Source organism: Mercenaria mercenaria, chromosome 10 (assembly GCF_021730395.1).
Source record: "Mercenaria mercenaria strain notata chromosome 10, MADL_Memer_1, whole genome shotgun sequence".
In the NCBI taxonomy this organism is placed as follows: Eukaryota; Metazoa; Mollusca; class Bivalvia; order Venerida; family Veneridae; genus Mercenaria; species Mercenaria mercenaria.
Genome location: NC_069370.1, coordinates 38,286,040 through 38,309,631, shown reverse-complemented (window position 1 = coordinate 38,309,631; position 23,592 = coordinate 38,286,040). Strand labels below are relative to the sequence as shown.

General features: G+C 34.0%; 2 protein-coding genes across 2 annotated transcripts in view; one reads left to right on the top strand and one right to left on the bottom strand.

Annotated features, from left to right (window-relative positions):
* The window catches only part of LOC123561866 (uncharacterized), a 32,788-nt gene extending 25,351 nt beyond the window's left edge, over window positions 1–7,437 (top strand). The window contains exons 8-10 of the mRNA XM_045354533.2: window positions 84–150; window positions 1,770–1,893; window positions 4,718–7,437. Of these exons, the coding sequence (XP_045210468.2) occupies window positions 84–150; window positions 1,770–1,893; window positions 4,718–4,867 (341 nt within the window). The 3' untranslated portion in view covers window positions 4,868–7,437. The remainder of the gene's footprint in view (window positions 1–83; window positions 151–1,769; window positions 1,894–4,717) is intronic.
* Window positions 7,438–10,225: 2,788 nt separating this feature from the next.
* LOC128546401 (uncharacterized) lies at window positions 10,226–11,881 on the bottom strand. Its single transcript, XM_053516884.1, has 2 exons — window positions 10,844–11,881; window positions 10,226–10,738 (listed from the first exon to the last, which is right to left on the bottom strand). Exons 1-2 carry the CDS (start codon window positions 11,879–11,881, stop codon window positions 10,226–10,228), a joined length of 1,551 nt encoding a protein of 516 aa, XP_053372859.1.
* Between the last annotated feature and the right edge of the window lie 11,711 nt (window positions 11,882–23,592).

The window sequence follows — 23,592 nt, the reverse complement described above, 5'->3', positions numbered from 1 at the left end:
GGATGAGAATTCTCTTATGAATGCAAGTAAGAAATTTATCAACCGCTATATATTTATGTTCATACATTTTCTTTATCTTTCAGACTTTGAAATATTTGTGGATAAAAAACTGAAGGCAGTTAGGCTAGACAGTTCTGAAGGAATGCAGAAGTAAGAGTGCTATTTTCTTATTGTATTTAAGTCCGCTTACCTGTGTCTTTACCCATCTTACTGTTTGCCTGCCATTTGTCTTTCAGTTAGTCACACAAATTGTGATCCTGCAATAACTAAACTTAACAAGTATAGGATTTTTTACATGAAACTTGGTACATGCAAAGATGGCAATTTAGAGAGTATTCACATTACAGTCGAACTTCGATGGCTCGAACTCGGATCTTTCGAACACCCGGGATCGCTCGAACTCTTCGCCCGGTCCCGAATTTATTCCTTCTTTATTCTATATAGTTCTACCTCGGATCGGTCGAACTTCGAAAATTCGAACCCTCGAACTCATTTGGTGGTCCACTCGGCTTAATTACAGTGGTAATTACACCTATTCAGTCGAACAGACAATTTGTTTACAAAGTTGTTCACACCTCTGCCTGACATTTGCCAAGCTTCCCCTTTAACCGGCGCGTGCGTAATTTTCACACGCTTATGTAATTAGCGTCGGTATACGACAAACAAATTAAATAAAGTGACTTTCGTTCACTGCAATGCTTCAATTGGCTTTGATTTATACGAATAGAAATATTTAAAATAATTGAGCAATGACTGTCTTTATTTTTTCTGCATAAGAACGGGAGATCCGATGTCAACTTTCATACTGCTTTAGGATGGCTGAACAACTTAGTAAAGGACCCGGAAACGGGTGAATATCTAAGTCGGCTACTGGACAGCAATATGTTTGATAATATTTGTACTGGACTATGATTCATAAAGGTTTACTATTCATTTGATGTTGTCTTCACCAAATTCTTATAATCATATCAGTGTTTTATCTGTGTGTTTTTTTCGTATCTATGTCATGTTTGAAGATAAATAATTAAATCATATTTCAGCGTTCGTTTTTTATTTATCATCGTATCATACACATATTTAGGTACAATATGACAATATATTACGATGTAAGGTTTGTAACACACCATGCCCTCGAATTCCTTAATTCAAAATGGCCGCCATTTGGATGGCTCGAACAACGGAAAACTCGAACTTATTTCCACGGGACCCTCGAATTCGAGCCATCGAAGTTCGACTGTATATTTTTTTGTTGCTGTAGCAGCAAGTAGTCCAAAAATATGACAAAAATGGGGATTATGCAATACTTTTGAAGAGTACTAAGCAGATATTTCTTTGAGATTAAAGACATTGGGCAAAAGAACTTCTTTTGTGTTAGCTTTATTATGAAGACATTTTGAAAACGTATTTTTTCAAAACTTTCTCTTGACTAAATCCTGGGACCTTGTGATTATGAAGAAATTAAAGCATAATTCTATTTATGTTTGTATCAAAGACCTCAAGGTTGCATGGTTTATTCCTAGACCTTTCATCAGTCACAATGGATTCAGCCTTTGCGACCAGTGTACAAAATGTAGATCACGATCTGCTTGCACATCCGTGCAGTCTGATTATGATCTGCACTGTTCGCCATTCAGTCTATCTTTTTGGTAAACACCCCTTTTAATAGCTAATGGTACTGTCCAAATTGAAAGATGGACAAGTTCATTATAGAAATTCAGCAGGGTAAGGGTTAAATTGTAATAAAAAAGAGGAAATTTTGATAATTTCAGAGTTTGGATAAAGATGTTAGACTACAGTGGTTTTATACAGGGTGGTCAAGAGCCAGAGTACTCCGGAGATACAGCAATGATGTTAAGGCATCTGAAGTCAGAACAAGAGGCTGCTATTGTTTATGTAAGATTCTTTTTATGCCCCCAAAGGGAGGCATATTAGTTTTCAACTGTCAGTCCGTTCGTCACAACGTTAACTTTTTGCATGAAGGCACTTTACTCGCGAACCACTGCACCCAGGACCTTCAAACTTCACATGCTGATAGTACTTATTGAGTACACGACCCCTACTGACTTTGGGGTCACCAGGTCAAAGGTGAAGGCGCTGCGGGGGCATTTGTCACCATTAGTGACAGCTCTTGTTTTTTTTTAACATAGAAAAAAAGAAAGAAGCTTGGAACAACTGATAATAGAAATTCCTGTATAAAAACTTTCTTAACTCGTTGCACAGATTAGTAGGCTACTGTAAATTGGCACACAGATTAGCACTGTAAAGGGTAGAAATGTACAGATAAAATATAAAAGGTCAGAATATATCCTATACAAATAAGCCTAAAGTTACCTGGCACTAAACTGTATTCCCCTTCCTGTTGTGATACTTGCAGGTACAGACACTAAGTTAGTACTTGAATGAAATTGAAATCTAGGAACCAGCTGCAGGAAATGTAACTGAAATACTGATAAGAACAAGCATCAAAACCAAATGAAACAAGCAAGAACCTGTATCTCAGTAACAGCTGTTTTATACCCCCAGTTATCAAACCTACTGAAATAACCAAGATAGATAACTCTTCATTGAATTTAGTCTGAATTAATGGCCCTTTTTTGAAAAAAAAGATAGTTAAATTTTTGTGTGCAACTATCTGTTAAGTTTCAATCTCAGTAACAACTACCTATTTACTGGATTAAAACTTTGCACAAGATATTGAGGTCAACAAACCTTACATTACCAAGTAAGATAACTCTTGCTTGAAATCGATACAAATTATGGCCCAGATTATAAATTTGGTTGAAGTGCATGCAGTTTTTCATTGCCATAATACAATTTTCGTTTGTAATAAAATGTGATAAATAAACACTTGGTTGAGCTCTTGTTTGGAGAGTTTCAAACACTTCGTCATGTCACGGTTAGGATCCTTGATCTCTCTGATGTCATCAGTTTTGTGTTTTGAAGATTGAATTTGTTGGGATTAGCATTGCACCAACACAATTTAGGTCGTATGGTGACTTTGTCAGCTTTGATGGTGATGGAAGACCCAAGGTGCCCCTCTAGAGGGTGCATTATTTCACAGCCGACCTACAGTAAGCCAGCTGGATAGCTTCCTCAAATGAAGAATTCAATGCTCTAAGTGAGGCTAGAAACCCACATTTGTGAAGGGCACATGATTCGAAGTCAGTACCTTAACCACTCGGCCACTTTGAAGATTGAAAGCAAAAGAAGTCTGTCTACTTCTTTATTTATATGCACCTCAGACTTCTTTCGTTCTCACCTCTCCATTTCACTGTGAAGGAAATTATTAATTATGCCCCCCTTTGAAAAAGGAGGGGTATATTGTTTTGCAGATGTCGGTCGGTCGGTCGGTCGGAATATAGACCTATCCGTTTCCGGATGATAACTCAAGAACGCTTGGGCCTAGGATCATGAAAGTTGATAGGGAGGTTGGTCATCACCAGTAGATGACCCCTATTGATTTTGAGGTCTGTATGTCAAAGGTCAAGGTCACAGTGACCCTGAATAGTAAAATGGTTTCTGGATGATAACTCAAGAACACTTGGGCCTAGGATCATGAAAGTTGATAGGGAGGTTGGTAATGACCAGCAGATGATCCCTATTGATTTTGAGGTCAGTATGTTAAAGGTCAAGGTCACAGTGACCCTGAACAGTAAAACAGTTTCCGGATGATAACTCAAGAACGCTTAGGCCTAGGATCACGAAAGTTGATAGGGAGGTTGGTCATGACCAGCAGGTGACCCCTATTGATTTTGAGGTCAGTATGTCAAAGGTCAAGGTCACAGTGACCAGGAACAGTAAAATGGTTTCCAGGCAATAACTCAAGAACGCTTGGGCCTAGTGTCAGGAAAATTGATAGTTAGGTTGGCCATGACCAGCAGATGACCCCTATTGATTTTGAGGTCAGTATGTTAAAGGTCAAGGTCACAGTGACCCTGAACAGTAAAAGTTTCCGGATGATAACTCAAGAACGCTTAGGCCTAGGGTCACGAAAGTTGATAGGGAGGTTGGTCATTACCAGCAGGTGACCCCTATTGATTTTGAGGTCATTAGGACATTGGCCAGGAACAGTTAAATGGTTTCTGATCTTCTTGTCCAAAACCATAGGGCCTAGGGCTTTGATATTTGGTATGTAGCAAAATCTAGTGGTCCTCTACCAAGATTGTTCAGATTATTTCCCTGGGGTCAAATATGGCCCCACCCCTAGGGTCACATGGTTTATATAGACTTACATAGGAAAAAACTTTGAAAAACCTCTTGTCCAAAACCACAGGGCCTAGGGCTTTAATATTTTGTATATGACATCATCTAGTGATCCTCTACTAAGATTATTCAAATTATTCCCCTAGGGTCAAATATGGCTCCGCCCTGTGGGTCACATGGTTTACATATACTTATTTACAGTGTGCATATAATTTCTGTTCCTTGTGCAATTACTAAATGAATCAAGGGGGGCATTTCGTGTTCGACGAGCTCTTGTTTCTGTAGTCTAGAGTGCTTTTGTGATTAAGTCAAACCATGGAGTAAATTTCCAATAAACAAGTAAAATTCCTATTCATTTTCATGTTCAAAAGTTAAAATCTACGAATTCATATCCCCAGGAAATAATAATATTGACCAAAACGGCTAAATTTCATAACCATGAAATTTAATAAATGATGTCATAGTATTAGGCCTAACGAAAACAAAGCAAAAAATTTAAGTTGTCTATTTCCAGGTTCCTTATTTAGACTGGGGACAGCTGGAAAAGAAGGTAGATCACCTCCTTTACCTTGAGGCCAAAATCAAAGAGGCTGTGGAGCCTGCTGTGGAAACGAAGGACTCGGCCTCATCTGATCTACAGCAGGGAGAGGAATTACATACCTAGACAGTGTGATATTTTAATGATCGTTTTCATAAACAGACTTGAAAGGATGTGAATGTATTTTAGAGATTTTGTTTCAGTTTGTTGTTAACAAGAATGGAAATTTCTTTATATGTTCAGTGGCAGTGTTCAGTAACGTTGGTTGATCTTTGTAGCATACACAAGAAGACAAGTAGATTGTCACATTACAGAATTATATATTGAAGTTGGTAGTTGTTCGATGTCCATGATGAAATAACTGCCTTAAGGAAAAAAATTTCAGTACTGGTAATTTTTGCTGCCAGTCCCTCCTATGTCTCTTAAATTCCAACCTGCTGTAAAGAGATCAAGAAATTTTATTTATAAAAGTGAATTTTTTTTTTTCAATTCTTAAAACACCCTCTCTACCTTTAATTTTTCCCTTTTGTCTACTAGGAATAAGTATAGACATAATTGAAAATAACAAGCATTATAAGATTTTATTTTATGCCAGGTGATGAAATACTGCATTTTATGTATGAAATATAATACATATCACACACTATTTCTTTGCTTGTTTTTCATCATAAAAAAACAAAGAGAAGATTGTTTGTTTTATAAATATGGAATGTCTCAATCTCTTTAAACGTTCCAATGTGCCAGAACATCAAATAAGCATGCTAATATGACAAGTAATATATTTGTTTTATCAGTGCATTTATTTGTCTTGTTAGAGCCCTGCAAATGCTCCAACACCACAACACGTCAGACAGAAATCAGTCGCCATAGTTTTGTGCCAGACTACAGCTGTGATAGGTAACTGAGTTTTCAGTGCATGACGATTTTTTTTAGCAAATATCACTTTTGATATCAGCCCGCCCTTTTAGCTCAGATCTACATATCGCAGGGTCTCGAGTTCGATTTCTGGGCAGTACCTTTGTTCTCTGTGACGATCTGGTAAAAGACATTGTATCTGAAATCAATCTTCCTCCACCTCTGATGCATTTGGGAAGTTGTCGGTTACTTGCGGAGAACACATTTGTACTGGTATAGAATCAAGGAACACTGGTTAGATTAACTACCCGCTGATACATAACTGAAATACTGTTGAAAAAAAAACAGCATTGAACCCAAAACACCCAACACGCCAGAACGAAATGGCAGAAATCATCATAATTTTGTGCAAGTCCAGCTATGATATGTAACCGAGTCGTGTAGGGGAATGATTCAGTGCATTGTGGTTATTTCAGCAAATATCTTTTTTGATGTGCAATGAAATTGATCGTTTGTCGCATATTGTTTCATAACAAAGTGAGCTTCAGTACTTAAGAAGTTGATAATGTTGTTTGTATGTTAAAAGAGAATGGTTGAATCAAAGCATGTTTTTATTTGATATGTTAAATCATTAACATGATCAAGATGAAATTGTGTAAATGAAATGCTGAGAAAAAGTTTGTAACCTCAGATTAATTTATGTATTTGAAGATATAGTTATGCAACACTAGTGCTACTTTGGAATATGCCATTTTTAATATGTATAAAATATATGTCTGAAATTAAGAAATCAAAAAGTAAAAAATGGTAATTATTTGTAAAAACCTATTTTGTTTGTTGTGTGAAAAAGAACCTTAGATGTATTACTTACTGCGTCTGAAATTGTATTGGGGTAATTAGGTAAAAATGCACAGTGTAATATGATTAAAATAAAGGGCACTAAATTTTACTTCTTCTTATCAGGACTACATATCTTCTCTAGACATCTTCTTACCAGGTTTTCATTACTTCTCTAAACTATGTCTCTAGACTTTGAACAAGTTGCTTTAAAATGCAAGAACTGGGGTTTCAACTTAACTCGTGAAATGCCTTTCAGGTGTTCGTAATCAAGTGTAATTTTGAAATAGTAGGCTGAAATGTATATGATAGTTTCATAGTGAAAAATATCGAGAATACCTTTTGTTGGTATCGATCTACAGTATAGGTAAAATATAGTCAAAACTTAAAACTATTGATAAGAAATGAAATGAATATAAAAACTATTGGTTTTACATGTAAAACCAAGATATCCAACACAGGATCATTCACTACTTACAATTTTGGAAGTATTGCATCTGTTTGTTCACTTGGTGAAAAATATTTCGATCTTACTTTGAAATCAATATCTGAGCCGTGCCATGAGAAAACCAACGTAGTGGGTTTGCGACCAGCATGGATCCAGACCAGCCTGCGCATCCCCGCAGTCTGGTCAGGATCCATGCTGTTCGCTAACAGGTTCTCTAATTGCAATAGGCTTTGAAAGCAAACCCACTATGTTGATTTTCTCATGGCGTGGCTCATCTTGTTTGTATTCTATGCAGGTAATTAACAATCAACAACAGGTCTTTTGTTGAAAGTATTTTTTCTCTCTTTTCTAAAAAAAGGAAGAAAACGTAACATTTTGCTGATAGTAGCTTTAATACTTTTCTATTTGATTTTATTTGGCTGTACAGAAATGCTCAAAAGTTGATATATTGACAATGAAATAGTGTTTGTGCATGTAGAAAATCTATTGTTGTATATTTTTTTTGTGATTGATGAATAAATTTAGAATGTTTATGAGAATTAAACGATAACACATATTGCAGTTTTTATCTTTTATATTACATAACATCTATAGTTTTGGTTATTAGTACCCTACTGGTTGAAACACAAACAGCAAATAAAAAACTGAGACCACTAAAACTGAATTAAATGATATAATTAATTGTTATCAATGAAATAATTTTATTTGATCTATATTGTTCGCAGACATAGAGTTAACACTTAATTGGATGAGGAATTATAATGTAACATACATTACAGGTTACGTTACCGTTTCAACAACTCTGATTTATTGCATCAGTTATTTAGAAAATATTCTAGAAACATAATTTATTAGTTATTTATTACTATAAGAATACACTAGACTGTCCGCCCGCTTAACTCAGTAGGGAGAGCGTTGGTCTACGGATCGTAGGGTCGCGAGTTCGATCCCCGGGCGGGGCGTATGTTCTCCGTGACGATTTGATAAAAGACAGTGTCTGAAATCATTCGTCCTCCACCTCTGATAATTCATGTGGGGAAGTTGGCAGTTACTTGCTGAGAACAGGTTTGTACTGGTACAGAATCCAGGAACACTGGTTAGGTTAACTGCCCGCCGTTACATGACTGAAATACTGTTGAAAAAAGGCATTAAACCCAAAACAAACAAATCGTCTTGTCAGTGAGATTTTTTCCGTAACAAACTTTAAAAAATATCACAACTGCCATTGTTTTTGTTTTTTTAAAGATATTTTAAGTCGTAATTATCAAATACTGATTTATTTAAACTGTAAAGGGTAAATTTTAAGATATTTTTCTTCTGTTAACTTCTAAATCACCTAAAATACATATTACACCATCCATCCATCCATGTTACTACTATTTTAGATGGAATTTCAATAAAACACAATATTATCAATTGGGCATTCATATGATCATAAAGCGGATATGAGCAGTCATTCCTGTGAGTAAAAATCAAGTTTTATAAAGAGTACTTTTTGAATTTCAGAAGTAATAGGTTACCGGTATGAGGAAATAGACAAAACCAAACCAGTTAGCTCAATGGGAAGAACACATATCTATGAATCATAGGGTCTTGAGTCGGCTATCTGGATGAGGCCTTTGTTCTCTATGACGATTCGATAAAGATGTTGTATCTGAAGTCATTCGACTTCCACCGGTTTAATACAGAGAACTTAGCACAGAACAGATTAGTTCTGCCACAGAATCCAGGAACACTAGTTAGCTTAACCGCACTACGTTACATGACTGAATTTTTAATGCAAAGCGGTCCCAAACCAAGAAAATATGCAGGTATTTAAAGTAAGAACTTTAGATTTAAACCTTTTACAAGGTTGTCAAAACTTATCTTTTACTGATAACAAACCAAGATACAGGAAATATATTTACCTAGATAGATATGAAATGAAGAAGACTATTGTATTCATTTTGAAATATTTACAAGGATGACGGAATGTACAAAATATTTTTTAATATTTGAATTTGTACAGACAAAAACTGAATTTTACTTTATGGTGGAATATTCCTGGATATACTGGAACATTAAGAAAAATACTAAGAGAAACTATGCATCAGACATAACAAATAAAGTTTGAATATCAATTAAATTACGTATCAAAGGCTATTTTTAAGGCAGGGCCTTTCTTTGTCAAAATTCCAAACTGTAGCAAGAAATTTGAGAGCATTTATAATGAAATGATACAAACTGTTTCAGAATCAGTGTATTCAAATGTCATTCATAAAAAATAAAGTGTCTTTTGGATAGCCGATGATCTTTTGTCATTTGCTTTCCATTTTAAAATAATAGGTAATAAAGCAACACATTATTCACAACAGCTAACCAACAAGAGATCAGACTGTAAAATTAAATTGAAAATATTAGAAGCCACACTGTAATCAAGACATGCAAAGTGTGATTCTTGTAACACTGCTGCCTCAAAATGTGTCAAGTTCATATTTTTGAGACAGTTCGTCATGAATTAAGATTCGGATTTTAACCAACCAATTCAGTTTTACTATAATAGAACACTGTTTAAGCCAGTGGAAGGGATATGAGGACAGTTTCACATTTATTACCTATAATAAATAAACAGGCAATCAAAACAAGTCCGCTATCATTTTGTTTGGTTGTGTTCTGTGCTTCCAAAGGTTAATCTTAAAAATTCTATTGACTATCACAAAAACAAGTCTTTAAGTGCCATGTGATGGTTATAAAGAGAGAAAAGTCACATTGAAAGAGCTTCCCACAGGGAAATAGGGATACGTCCCGTTAAAATGTATAAAAGTACACGGCGACGTAGCACGTGAATGATTTTTAGTTGAACCTCTATATTTTGGAGTCCTCAGATAATTAAATAAGACTAATTTTAAACAACAATGCACAATTAGTCCATAATAACAAGCGAACGGATTTCGTTATAATTCATGAAAATCGCGGCAACAACAAAATGACTTCAAAATTAACGCTAGAAAGAGTTGAGTTTAAATTTAGAATATACAGTACAAGTTTTGTCAAAACACGTCAATTTTTGGTTCACCTTACGGTAACTTATGGTAATTTTACTTGTTTAAAATATTCAAACAGCGAATTTCATTTTCCTTATCGACAGACGATTAACAGATATGGGGAATTATCAAATATTTAGTTTCAATAATAAGATAGTGCTTTCACTATTTTAAGAATTTCATAGTATTTTAACTTGAAAGTGTTATAGATTGACATGTCCTGTAATTCAGAGATCTTCTTTATTAAGTCGATAGTTTACATGTCTGAAGCATCCTGCAGAGTGTCTAATATTTACATTTTCGAACTTTGATTATAACGTACTACTTCAGTTCATACACTTTCACTTTCTTAACTTCTCCCACGTAGAGTCTATTATCTGCATCAGAATGGGTTATGCTTCTACCAAACAAGTCGTCTGAGATAATTTGAACCTTAGTACAGTCATTTGTCAACTGATGAATGCCCCCGTTACTTCTTACATAAACAAAGCCCTCGTTGTCTACTGTTATACCCCAGGGTTTTTCTAGATCCTTATCCTTGTAGGTTGCTGTGATCTTGCCTTCCACGGTCATACTCACTACACTGTTATTGATATAGTTTGTTAAGTAAATGGTTTTCTTGTCAGGACTTGCAGCTATAGAAGGAAGGGAAGGGCAGTCACATCCTATTGTGTCCAGAACATTTCCATGGGTATCAAGTACTTTGATTTCATTGGAATGTAACACATAGAGGAGTTGTGCAATGGCAACAACATCGGAAGCTGGTCTTATAGTTGGTATCACGTCTTTACTTAGCACACCAGACGCTGATACAGTCAGAGAGATAAGATTATTCTGGAATGTAGGTTTAAATGATGTCAGTGAAACTATAATTTGATCGCCCTTGACATTTGTGATACTTCATATGGAATAACAGTCCAAACTTATTTCAGATGTTACTCTGCCATTTCTAGTATCAATTATCTTCACTACTTTATTGCGCTCGTCCGCAACAGCTATGTAGTGCCTCTGCACCACTGACATTCCACTTATACATGGTTTTTCCTTGTCTTTGCAAGAGCTTATATCAATCTCTGAAACAAGTTTTGCAGTTAATATTCTGCATATTTCAGTTGTGTTTTTCATTATTTCCTCTATCTGTGTGGATTGTACCAGTTTATATCTCTGTACCTTGCTCTCTTCATATAACATATCAAACTGACTATCAAGCTTTTCGATTTCACCTTTCAATCTTTTCATTTTTATGAACAGTTCACATTTTTGGCCGTTTTTTCTGTTTGTCTCGACATCAGTTTTCATTTTGTTTAATTCATCATTTATGATATTACATCTGTCTGACGCTGCTTTCAATGTATCCTTGTTATTTTTGTCAATGTCCGTTATCTTCTTGTCCATTTCATTCTCAAGATGGTCGAAAAACTTGTTTATCTCATCACGCTGCTCTTTAAGTGCTACCTTTGCTTGCTTTTTCATTTCCTCTACTTCAGTTTTTCTAGAATTAATTTTGTTCTTTTTTTCTTTCAGCAACGTAAGTTTTTCATCGAAATATTCAGCAAATTTTTTGAATTCCTCGTTGTTTTCTAGATCTATAACAATGTCCGGTACGTGGTCGACATTTTGGCATTGGCGATGGTTTGTCGTGATACACGCACTACATCCAAGTGTGTCACATGACCGACAAAAGTATTCAGTAACCTTTGTTGGATGTTTAGAACACTTTTCTACGCACACATCAAGTACACTTGTTCTTCTAACATCAACAGGCATATTTTTCTTATCCTGGAGGACATGGTGTTTGAACGCTTTAAATCTTCCGTGACTGTTATAACATTGTCCACACAGATATTCTGAACAGTCCACACAGAATCCTTCTGCTTCTATTTGTTTTCCATCATCAACACAGGGTTCACAATATATATCCTTAATCTCGTCCGATGCGGCTGTTACGGATTTACTGTAATTTCGTGATGATGCCATGTTTATAAAGTAATATTTATATTTTGCGTGCAGTATAAAATAACTAAGTCTATTTTGTTTATATACAATCAACTCCGCGAAATAGTCAAGTTTTACCTTACGTAAATTTTATAATGTGTAAAGCGATCTCTTTTTATCAGTTCATGGTTTACAAGAACGAAAATGTATATCAAATGTACTCGTATTTATCGCTTTAATCAAAAATATCAATATCTTTTTGCATTCCACTTTATCCACACATCTGTATAACTATATTTTACTTCCTTGACGATATTGATTTCATGAACAAAGGTAGACGTAATATTTCAAGCGTAATACTAGTCATTACATCTGTAAGAGGAGAACATTTGAAAACAGATCTATGCATATGGTTTCTTTCTTTTTCTGTTATTTTCGACAAAGTGACCCAAAGGCATTAAAATGCAAATATTATATAACCATTTAGGGAGACCATTTATCTCTGAATTCAATTTTAAACAAATGTACAAAGTCAATTAATTTAACTCGCAAATAAAGGTTACCGGCAAATAAAGACCACATTCTGACTCTTCTTAAACGACATTTATATACCAATTTGGCCGTGTTTGTAATTCCATTTATAAAGGATGACTTTGTTAAATAAATAAAACTTGTAGCACGTTTGATAAATAAGAAATTCAAGATGTTTAACAATTACATATACTAGTATTTTGTGTATTTATGTTAGAGCGAACATAGCGGCCCGGTCTTCTTGAGTTCAATCCCCCCACTCCTCCAGCGCAAAAGAACTTAACATTCAGGTAAGGGTCCCGTACATGAGCTTTTTTAACACATGGGACACTAAAGAACTAGGGATGCTTCTGGCATTGGAGCATCTTCATTATCTTACGGACTCTTTACGAAGAGTTATTAACAGTCTTGTAGAGGAGTCGCTAACACGGGCTATCGTTGACATGTACGCACCCACGCACACACGAACGCACGCTATGTATGCACGCGCTGATCGCAGTTTGAAGATCATTATTTGTGATGTCATATACATGCGGATATTATACACTTAATGAAACTTTTAACGCCCACTGGCTTTCTTGACTGTCTATAGTGTATTCGTGACATTTTTCACACATTTAAAAACATATGTTGTAGCTATAACGTTGAAATGTAAGCAAAATGTAAAAATACTATGTTATCTATTTGATATTAAAAGTCATATACAAACAATGTTTTACACATTATTGTCTTAAATTTACAAAGAAAGCAATTTCTTAAGCGTTAAGAAAATTAGGGCTAAACTAAATTGACTTCTTTAATCGTTTTATACATTGGAGTCAAGTATGCTTTTATCTGTACAATTGCATTCTGTACTACCAAAGGGTCTTAGATCATATTTTATTCGAATGGGAATTTCAAAATTGAATATTATAGAACAAACAAGATGAACTGATTACAGGTTTTACATTTTACACTGGTATTGTCATATACGTATAGGACATATGGAGGAGATTCCATAAATATATACTTTGGCAATATAAATTTTCACATCAGTTTATTTTTAATACCAGGGCGTACATCTGCTTACATGTGTGCTTACCTAAGTGGTGAGGAATTGCATTATAACTTAAAAAAATGGAGGGCATTTAATTTTCGAAATCGAAAATAGGATATAGGGGCCTACATTACGCAGTCAGTGAGTTTTTATTCGTATAACTTATTCGATGACCTCTTTCTAGATATTTTAACTTTCTTCTGGTTTTTATTTCGTTGTCGTAGGTATCGGGACAAAACAGTTATTGCACGAACAAATACGAGAACATTTTTTTGACAACTTTCCGAAGAAAATAGCACTTCCGACATTCATTTCCTCAATCCGATGGCAATTGTTATTCTTGCTCCAACTGTCATCTTATCGCCGGCGACGTTATGTCCAGTTTTATTGTAGGGATAACGCATGTTTTAGATGTTATGAAACGAAATCAACATGCGCGCTAACGCTATTCTAGTATAAAAGTATTAAAAGCTCTAAAAAGAATATATTGCCTATCAATGTCATTATTAAGTGTTCTTTTCAATGTGCTGTTTTATGACGTTGTCGTCATTTCCATTGGAACTATCATACGTTATTATACGTTTACGCTCTGTCATGGAACACACATAAAGGGTGAGTAAAATGTAAAAATGTGAGGTAACAGCGCATGAGCGCTTGAATCATCTCTATGTTGACACACGTTTACTAGTATCACTGTTAATACTTTTGCTTTGGTGAGGAGAACCTTAATCACATTTTGTTTCATATGGTATTATATTCGGTATAGCAAGAAATGCGCTATAGATAACAACTAGTTTTTCAGATACAAATTACTATTACAAACTTGGAATTGAGGTTTATGAAAGGATAAAGTTTGGTTGTCTCTCATTATATTAATTTTAACTATTTTGCTGTGTTTTAATGCACGTCTGTACAGTAACGATGACAAGGTTGCGAATCAATATTTTTAAAATGTTTTTGTGCTCGGCTTTCTAACTTCATTATGCCCTTGTCTTTAGAAACTGCCATTAGTTTTTTTTCTTATATATTTAAAACAATAATTTGAAAGTAAAAATTAGTGGGAAATCTATTTTATATACTTAAACGGCTTATGTCTTCACTCCGCGGAAAGATCTGGTGAAATACTGAGAAATAATAATTCCACATTTTACAAAAGTACTTACTTTCAATGCATTTATTTTCGAAACATAAATTAATGTTTTCACTGAATTGAAGCCTGCAAGTGATAATTTTGAAGTCTTAAATTAAAGAAAAGAAAGAAGGGGAGCGGTGGTCTAGTGGATAAGATGTCGGCCGCTCAATCCAGGGGTCGTGGGCTCAAGTCCCACTGGGGTCACGACCATGACTTCTCATATGAAACCAGTACTGGTTTTTCCAGGAAGCGGACTCGAGAGTGGTTCCAATAAGCTTGAAACTTTCATCACAATCGAGCTAAAACAAATAAGTATAAACAAATAAGTATAAACTAAAGAAAAGAAAACACACTAATGTTAGAAAAGTATGAAGAATGCATGATATAAAATAAATATCTGCAGAGTTGTACTGGCTGATTGTATCTTTTGTTTCGTGTAGTTATATCGGATGGCCCAAGGACGGGCTATAAGAGTTCTATATGCCAGCCACGGAGGCACAAAATTTTATAACATTGAGACAAGTCTATAAAACATAAAATACTCAGTAATCGATAATGATATTTTATTAATAACTATTAAGCTCAGCTATCTGTTTTTCTTTTATTTTACATCATTTCTCTTCTGCGTCACTGAAGCAGTTAATAATGCATTTTGATATTTAAAAACTAGAGACAAAATTTGTTATACATAGATAAAGTCAAAATCATCAAATCTCTCCGTCGACTGTTTCAGTTTGCATTTACTGTTACAGAAGAAAATGTTTATTGAACGTAAAAATGTGAATACATTTTCTCCTAGATTCATTTTTCGCCTTTTGTTAAATATCATGAAAATTTCTGTTCTCGCAAGTGAATACTTTGCAAGAAAAAATCAATTGAATAAAGTGTCTATATGTGTTTTTCTGCTGTGCAATGTAACTCTACTTTCTAGACGACTGTTTTAACCCTGTGCTGTCATTTTCCAATAGTTTTTAAACCTTTTTCAACTGTTATAATTGCTAAATATGTATGGGTACAATGGGACCAGAAGCAGGGAAAATGACACCAGAAGCGCGGATAATGAGATCGGAAGCGGGGAAAACAATACATTATGATGTGCACTAAAATTTCAATCAGTGCTGCCATCTCATTCTGCATATGATATGTCTTCATTTTCCAGGACAATAGCTTTCTTCTGAAAGTACTCTGTTAATTAGCCATCAAATACTTATTTACTTTGTAATCAAAACTATTAAAGCAGTTGATATATTCAATGTGTTAGTAATGTATTAGCAAATTTAACTCGCAAAAGATTCTGTTAAGGACACTGGAAGCGTCTGTCCTTTCGGCACATACTCACACCTGAGTACTTTTGATGTAAAATTTGAACCAGTTCGAGTGGGGATTTATACTTTCTTCACTTTGCTGGGATGCACACACATGTTGGATATGAATGCCATAATTGCATAATAAGATCCGCTTATGGAACTGTAACTATATTTGTGATGTTTTAAGGGGTGGTAGATTTTCATCCCGTGATATGAAGTCAACTCTCCAGGAGAAGTAATTTTCATTTTTATGTTACAAAGGCCATCAAGTTTCTTTTGATATCTTACAAATCTTTTGAAATATATCGTTAATCATGAGGTGACCAATCATAAATTTTTTCTCAGTGTAATTCATTTATCAAGCGGTTAAGAAATGACGCAAAGCATAAATAATTATCATAAGATTACTAAATTTTCATCATCACCTATCCTCAGTTCAAAAGTCAATATCGTACTCGGATACGAAATGTTTAAAGAGTCCATTCTGTGTTCAGTCAAGGCGCCTCAACATCACAGTAATGTGTGTGTCATTCATTCCAGACTGAATGTGAGTTACTTAACACAGGCTGAATGCCTTCTTAAGGTGTCATGTTAAAGTTACAGGAGATGTTAACATTACTTTTAAAGCAATACGTCGTGTTTTACAAAATCCATACAAAAGAATGGCACCACGTTTAATTTGACCACATTGTTGAAACTACATTTGTATTCCCTGTGTAAGACATGCATTTGTTGGGACATGTGTGCTCTTCAGAAACATTCTTAGTTGATATTGTTGTGCACATCAAGTATATCCAAATGACAATTAATTCAACGTATATCTTTCTTCAAGTATCCAAACTGTCATGAAAAACAATTTCTGTATTCTCAATACGAAACTTCAACATCATCGAGAAGGGCGTTTATGTCTTAGTTCAAACCCTTTTATATTACGGTTTTCTCGAATGTTTAAACCACATTTCCAAAAGTGTCATTCTAGTTTGTGCCCCCGAAACACTTGTTCCTAATTGCTGTTGCCTGCTCCAAATCCGTCGATGTATATTTGACCGTGGAGTAAATTTATTTGGCAACAAACTGTGTCTAGAAAAAAGAGTGATACACAGTCACAAAACTGGTAATTTTCCTGGCATATTGTTTATTTTTATCATCGCCAGTAACTGATCCAAAGACAAAATCTTCTACTAGACTAATTATCATTTGTTTGAAATAGTGTGTGATAAAAACAACTAGAGTAAGATGGTGAGCCTTTTTATCAAGCTGCACCTGCTTCCTTATCTCGAAGGGAATCAATGATAATCCTCATAGATGGTAAGCAAAATGTTATGGACTGCAGTGTCCAAATCGAAAAAACGTAACTTTAATAATGCCTCTTAAACCTTCATAGAGATATCTTCATGACATTTAGAAAAAATACAGTTAGGCAATGTATTTGTAGCCTAAAGACAAGAACATGTAGTTACAAATTTATATAAAAAGTGACATAATTTCTTTTCTGAGATGAAGTAGTTTAAACATTTCCATTAAATATTGCTCTATGCTTTTTATCATAGTTTTGTGTCTGTGTCTCTTAATGTATTTGAAAAGGTTTAAGGTTCATATTGCTGTTTCCGTCAAATATTATCAATTTAATCGGTAACTTTCTGTATAATGCAAATTTAAAAACAATATAGCAATTAGAGCTGTAATATGAATATATTTCGTTAAAATATTTTATCATTAAATATTGATTTAAATGTAGAAAATCATCCCTTACTAACACGTTTAATTTGACAAAATGTTTAAAGTCTATGTGTAAGTTTTGTGATATCTAGTGACAGCCATTGTTTGTTTCAACGGCATTACATATCTAGTCTGTATTTACAAATTAATGTATTAGTGTGCAGTAGTGACAGTCATTGTTTTTTTCAGTGCTCACCATCTTACAATACCAAGTTAGATAATAGCTTTAAATCAATAGAAATTATTGCCCAGATTTGACATAAAACTTTTGTTTGAAATTTATTCATTAACATAATAAATTTTTGTTTGTAAGAAAATTTGATAAAATAACGCTTGGTTGCTAGACTGTAAGTTGTGGCCCTTGTTTGACTTAGAAATTATTAAATAACTGCGCTCTTCTTTGGAGTGGTTTAAGGACTTTGACATGTCATGGTTTGCGTCTTTGAACTCGCTTATGTGATAATTTTTGCATTTTGACGATTAAAGGCAAAGAAACTGTCTGCTTCTTGGGCTATATGAATTTTAGATTTCTTTCGTTCTCATCCCTACATTTTACTGTGAAGGATACAATGAAATTCGTAATTTTTGCAGAGGGCTTAATTTTGTAATTAAGTCAAACTATGGAAAAAATCCGAACAAACAAGTAAAATTCCTATTCAGTTTTATGCTCAAAAGTTGAGATCCTGTTGAAATAGCTTCATCACTTTGTCTGTTTTTAAATTGTGCATAAGTCAAAGTTTGCCCTCAGCAGTCTGATCAGTTCATAGGCATTCTAGACTGTTTACTTCAATGTTCTTTGCATATATTCTGTTGTAACAGGTATGAACACATGTATACTTTATTTAAGAATTGAATAATAATTTCTGTGCGTTTATACGGGTATAAAGTACATTGGGACTTCCTGCAAATTCATGAATCACACAAGCGATACTTGGCCTTCCAGTGTGGTTCATAACCATATGAACGCACAAAAAAAATATAGCATTCAATTCTTATATTTACATTTTACGATACCTTGCTACAAAAATAACTGATTTGCTTTCTAGAAGTATCAGAAAATCAAAACAAATGTCAAGATATCCTTCCGTCATCCTATAACAGAACAGTCAAAAAGGCCCGCCCACGTTCAACGATAATTCGCCTTCTGATAAAAATAGTTCCTGGTTTTGGTTTGAAATATTTTAACTCAAGTGAAAATTCATACTGTCGTGTTCTGTGATCTTTGACACCAGACAAATTAGTTAAAGCTATAATTAAATGTTTTTTTTTTTCAAAGTTTTGGCATCCAATTTTGAAATAATTTTTGGAACATGACCATTCTGTTCATTGATAATTAATGTATTTTAAAGTTAATGCCTTATGTAATACAAAGTTAATGATGCTTGTTCTACAGAAATTAGCCTTGAACATTATGCCATTCTGTTATAAAACTTCCATTTGGCAAGTGATTTGAAGTCAGCGACATTATCGTAGAATAACCCGAGTTTTTCGTTCTTATGCGTAAGAATTCGATCATAATCACACATTAAACTCGAATGCTAACTAAGTTAATCATAATTGAAAAAAAATCCGAAAATTCACAGCTCAAGACTAGCCGGGACTTAATTTTTCTATTATAATTCGAATTATAGGCCTATGTGTTTTTTTCTTATATTTCAGTATATTATGCTAACATTAAACGTATAAATTAACGAAATCTTGTCGACAATAAGCTCCATAGTACAAAATTTCCGAAATCGTCCGAAACTATCGGCGTAACTTTAAAAAGACCACCAAGTAACATCGCGTTTACTTCATTTTTCTATTATAATTCGATTTACTGTATATGTGATATTTTTTTATATTTCAGTATATGCTTTCATTGAACGTATATTTTTACGATAAAATGCCGACAACTTGTTCCATAGTACAAATTTTCCGAAATCGTCCGAAACTTTAGAGTAACTTTAAAAATACCACCATATAACGTCGCATTTTAGCTCGGGGGTGGGGAAACAAAATCGGTCGTACTGAAAAACGAATTCGGTGACATACAATTTTTCGTTAATCAAACGCAAGTAAATATACTTGCACATTTATGATTGAAATTTACACAAAATTCCTCGACCAAAAAAAATGTTATACTCGAAAAACGGACAATTTTCCAGCTAAACTCTACGTTACATTTTGTGTAAGTCTGACGCTTTAATGCGACATAATCTTAAGGTACGTCATAGATCATTCACGAAAGTTATATCACTGGAAAGGGAATTTTAAATCTTTTAAAAATATATAAATTTCATTCGTGTCCGCTTTCAACTGAAATAGGGATATGCTAAAAACCTTACAGAAACAATGAAAATGACGCCAAGAAATGACGTCCAAAAAGTGCCGTTAGTGGCCAAGTTTGACAGCGCATCAAACAAATGTGGCTTAAATAAGAGCCAAACGGAAAACGGGAATAAATCAGAAATATCCTCAATTTTCCTCCGTTAATTTTTCATAGATGTATTTAAAAAAAAATTAAAGGTCGCACTCCACCTTAATATAGGTAATCCAGAAGCACTTTCGAGCTTGTCGCATGATGGCTAAACGAAATAAAGTCTTTTTTCCCCAAGATAAAGTGTCATTTTCAATTTTCTATAGCTAGTTCCTGCTTTTACGTCATTCTTGACCTATACTTAACATTTCATACCATTTTCAAGGAGACTTTTTGCATTTATAGAAAAATAAATGAGCCTTACTACACTGATTCCGCGTAAGAGTTTTAAAATTGCCTAATTTTGTGTCCTAAACCTATTGTACGTTGTATTTAGAATCTTTTGGAATCAAACTGTTTTCATTCATGACTTACCAAAATTCATGATCACTGGCATATAATTTTCATTGTCTGTGCATTCAAATATATATTGTCGCCAAAGCATAAATTAGATACGTTACCTTCATTTGTTAAATCACTATGAAATGAAACAAATGTGAAAATCTTATCTTTATTTGTAATGTCCATCCATTACAGACAACATTTATGATATGATTTTGAAGTTTGATAAACAGTATGTTACTATATCAAAAGCCACATACATTATTGAATGATTGATGCATGATTTCGCATTCAGCAATCAATCAATTTTTTCCCCTATTTTCCCTTACGTGAGCAGAAGAACACTGATCATTTACATGAAATGCTGTATCTTTACGTACTTGGAATTGAAAAGGAAGAAGAATTTAGATGGGTGAAACCAGATACGTGATGAATAGATACGTTACAAAGATTTTAAATTCAGAATGTCACATGATTCTGCGTTTTGGAAATGCATAAGTGATAGAATTAATATCATATAATCACAAAAGGTATGTAATAAATGTTTCAGAAACGAGGAGTACAACTCAAACAAATTGTTACAATCTGAGTACTGAGACCTCCGTAAAACATAGTGTAATCACAGATGCTGATCAGCCTATATACCAACTGAGAGATCTTAGACATCGTGTATGGCTGTAAATGCACAAATTGACACCATTTATAATGTTCTTAAAATAAACAGATACGTTTACATTGGATTTTATATCGAAATCTGTAACCAAAGCTTTGTATAAATCAATCGTTGTGGCAATTGATTTTTATCTTTAGCGGTCTTGAAGCGTTTGTTTTTAATTATTAACACTTTAATGCAGTAAGTAAATCTGTTTAAAATAGTGTCAGATACGTTTCAAAATACCTCAGGTATTGATGCGTGCGTTCGTAGTGCACATATTCACATCATGTATGACTGAATTTGAACTGTGATATTGATAATACTATATAATGATGTTTAAGCTACTACTTGTGTTTAGGATCCAGAATTTACGTTACTATACTAAATGCCAGGCTGTCAAACTTATCTAACTTGATGTAGGCTCCAGTTTTATTTCTTCCTGTAACACAAGAACTTTGTAAACATAAGCTTAGCTAGAAATGAAAAGGTAAAGCATGCATCCATAGTTTAGTTTAAGGAATCTAAATATAGCAAATAAAATGTTTTATTTCATTTATAGATGAAACTCAAATCAATGCCCTATTATAAAAAGAGCTTGATAATAACGTATGTAGCTTTGGAATTTTCAATACCATTAAATGAATACGCTGTAAAATGTATTTTCAACTAGCATAGTGTGCCTGTGTAGGCTTTAACCTCATACAGTTTTTGTACTTTCAATACTACAAGTTGTATTGAACTAGAAATTTTTTTTTCACCAAATTGAAAGATTATAAAAGTGATAGTTGTTGTAAGATTTTGACCAATGATGCATTTATATTTATCAAATTGCCTGTACAACTAAGAAATGTCGTTTTCGTGTAAACTTCACATTTCTGGCATTTATTGCATCTATTCAGTGAATATCTGATAGTAATTCCATCACTTTCGCAAGCACAGAACACATTCCGAATTTAAAATATCGGTAACGTATCTGGTTTCAATGTCTAAAGTCTTCTTCCTTTGCCATTTCGTTTACTTAAGAATTTCATGTTAGTGAAATGCGTATGGGCATTTCTCCAGTTTCTGTAAGGGAAAATAAAAAAATCGATTGCTGACTGTGAAACCATTCAGGCATCATTCAGTAGTGTGTATGGATTTGTTATCAAGATACGGTTTATCAAAATTTAAAATCTTATCATAAATGCTGTTTGTTATTGGCCAAAGTAATACTTTATTTTCAAACTTCAATAGACTTAAATATCTTTACAATGTCTTATAAAGATAAGATTTTACGTTTGTTTCACTACCTAGTAATTTAACAAATGAAGGTAACGTATATGATTAATGCTTTGGCGACAATACATATTTGAATGCACGGACAACAATATTAGGTTATTTAACATTGTTCTGTACAATACGGTGATATATTTGGACGAGTACCCAGCTGAGAAAACCATATTGGACGAGCCGCTAGGCGAGTTCAATATGGTTTTCTCAGCTGGGTACTCGTCCAAATATATCTCGTATTGTACAGTATAATGTTAAATAACCTTTTTATTCTATATCTATTTTATCTTACTATAATAATAGTTTAAATTAAAAATGTTTCACTGAATATTGTATTCCTGCCTTTTCTAGTTTTTCCCAGCTTGGTATGAGTGCAAATATATATTATACAGAACAATGTTAGACCTTAAATAACCTTTTTATTCTACATTTATTTCACTTCATACGTAATATATGTAATTCATTGAATGTTTTTTTTTTTCTGCGTATCATCATTAAAAGTATATGGTGCAACCTCCCTACAACAGTCATTTGGCGATTTGGGTGGTAATAATACTTGGCTGAGATATTATGCCCACAAACATTGTCAGCAAGTTTGGTGAAGATCGGATGAAAACTGTTCGACTTAAAAGAGCGGACAAGGCTAAATTCCCAGTTTTTCGAGTAATTCAAGGACTATAATCAAAGAGTGCCTGGTACAATTTGGCTGGTTATCGAAATTGGCCGAGATGTAATGCCCACAAACATTCTCAGCAAGTTTGCTGAAGAGCCGATGAAAACTGAATTATAGAGCAGACATGTTTTGGATGCTGACCGCCCGACCGCTGCCATTCATAATCTTCTCCATTTTGTTTCTTAACCGTTAAACAAAAAATGCTGAGGTAGCTATTCAGATAGTCAGGGCTGATACCAATTTCTAGGTTTCGTCAGGAACGGCTTCTTTTAGCGACTTTTCAAATATTCCAACATCTGATGATCCTTTTAACTGTATTTTTAAGTTTTTGATTATTAACGAACGTTTTAATATCTAAATCAGATAGCATTGTTATCCCTTGAATCGTTTTTGTGTGTTGTAAACAAAAAAAACCTCAAATTAAATCCAGATTTCAAGACGCATAATCAAACTCTGTACACAGAGCGCCTACTTCATCCGATTTACATTCGGAACATTTTCACGCGTTTCGGGCTTTATCGTATGTTTAACATGGGACTGTTGAACCGTCCAAATACAGAAAATAAAGGATTTTTTGTACGCGCGTGCGTCCAAATACAGAAAATACAGGATTTTTGTACGCACGTGCATC

Coding starts and splice junctions, on each gene's coding strand:
- LOC128546401 (XM_053516884.1), bottom strand. CDS start 11,881: ATGGCATCATCACGAAATTACAGTAAATCCGTAACAGCCGCATCGGAC. Junction 10,739..10,843: donor TTGATACTAGAAATGGCAGA/GTAACATCTGAA, acceptor CCTACATTCCAG/AATAATCTTATCTCTCTGAC.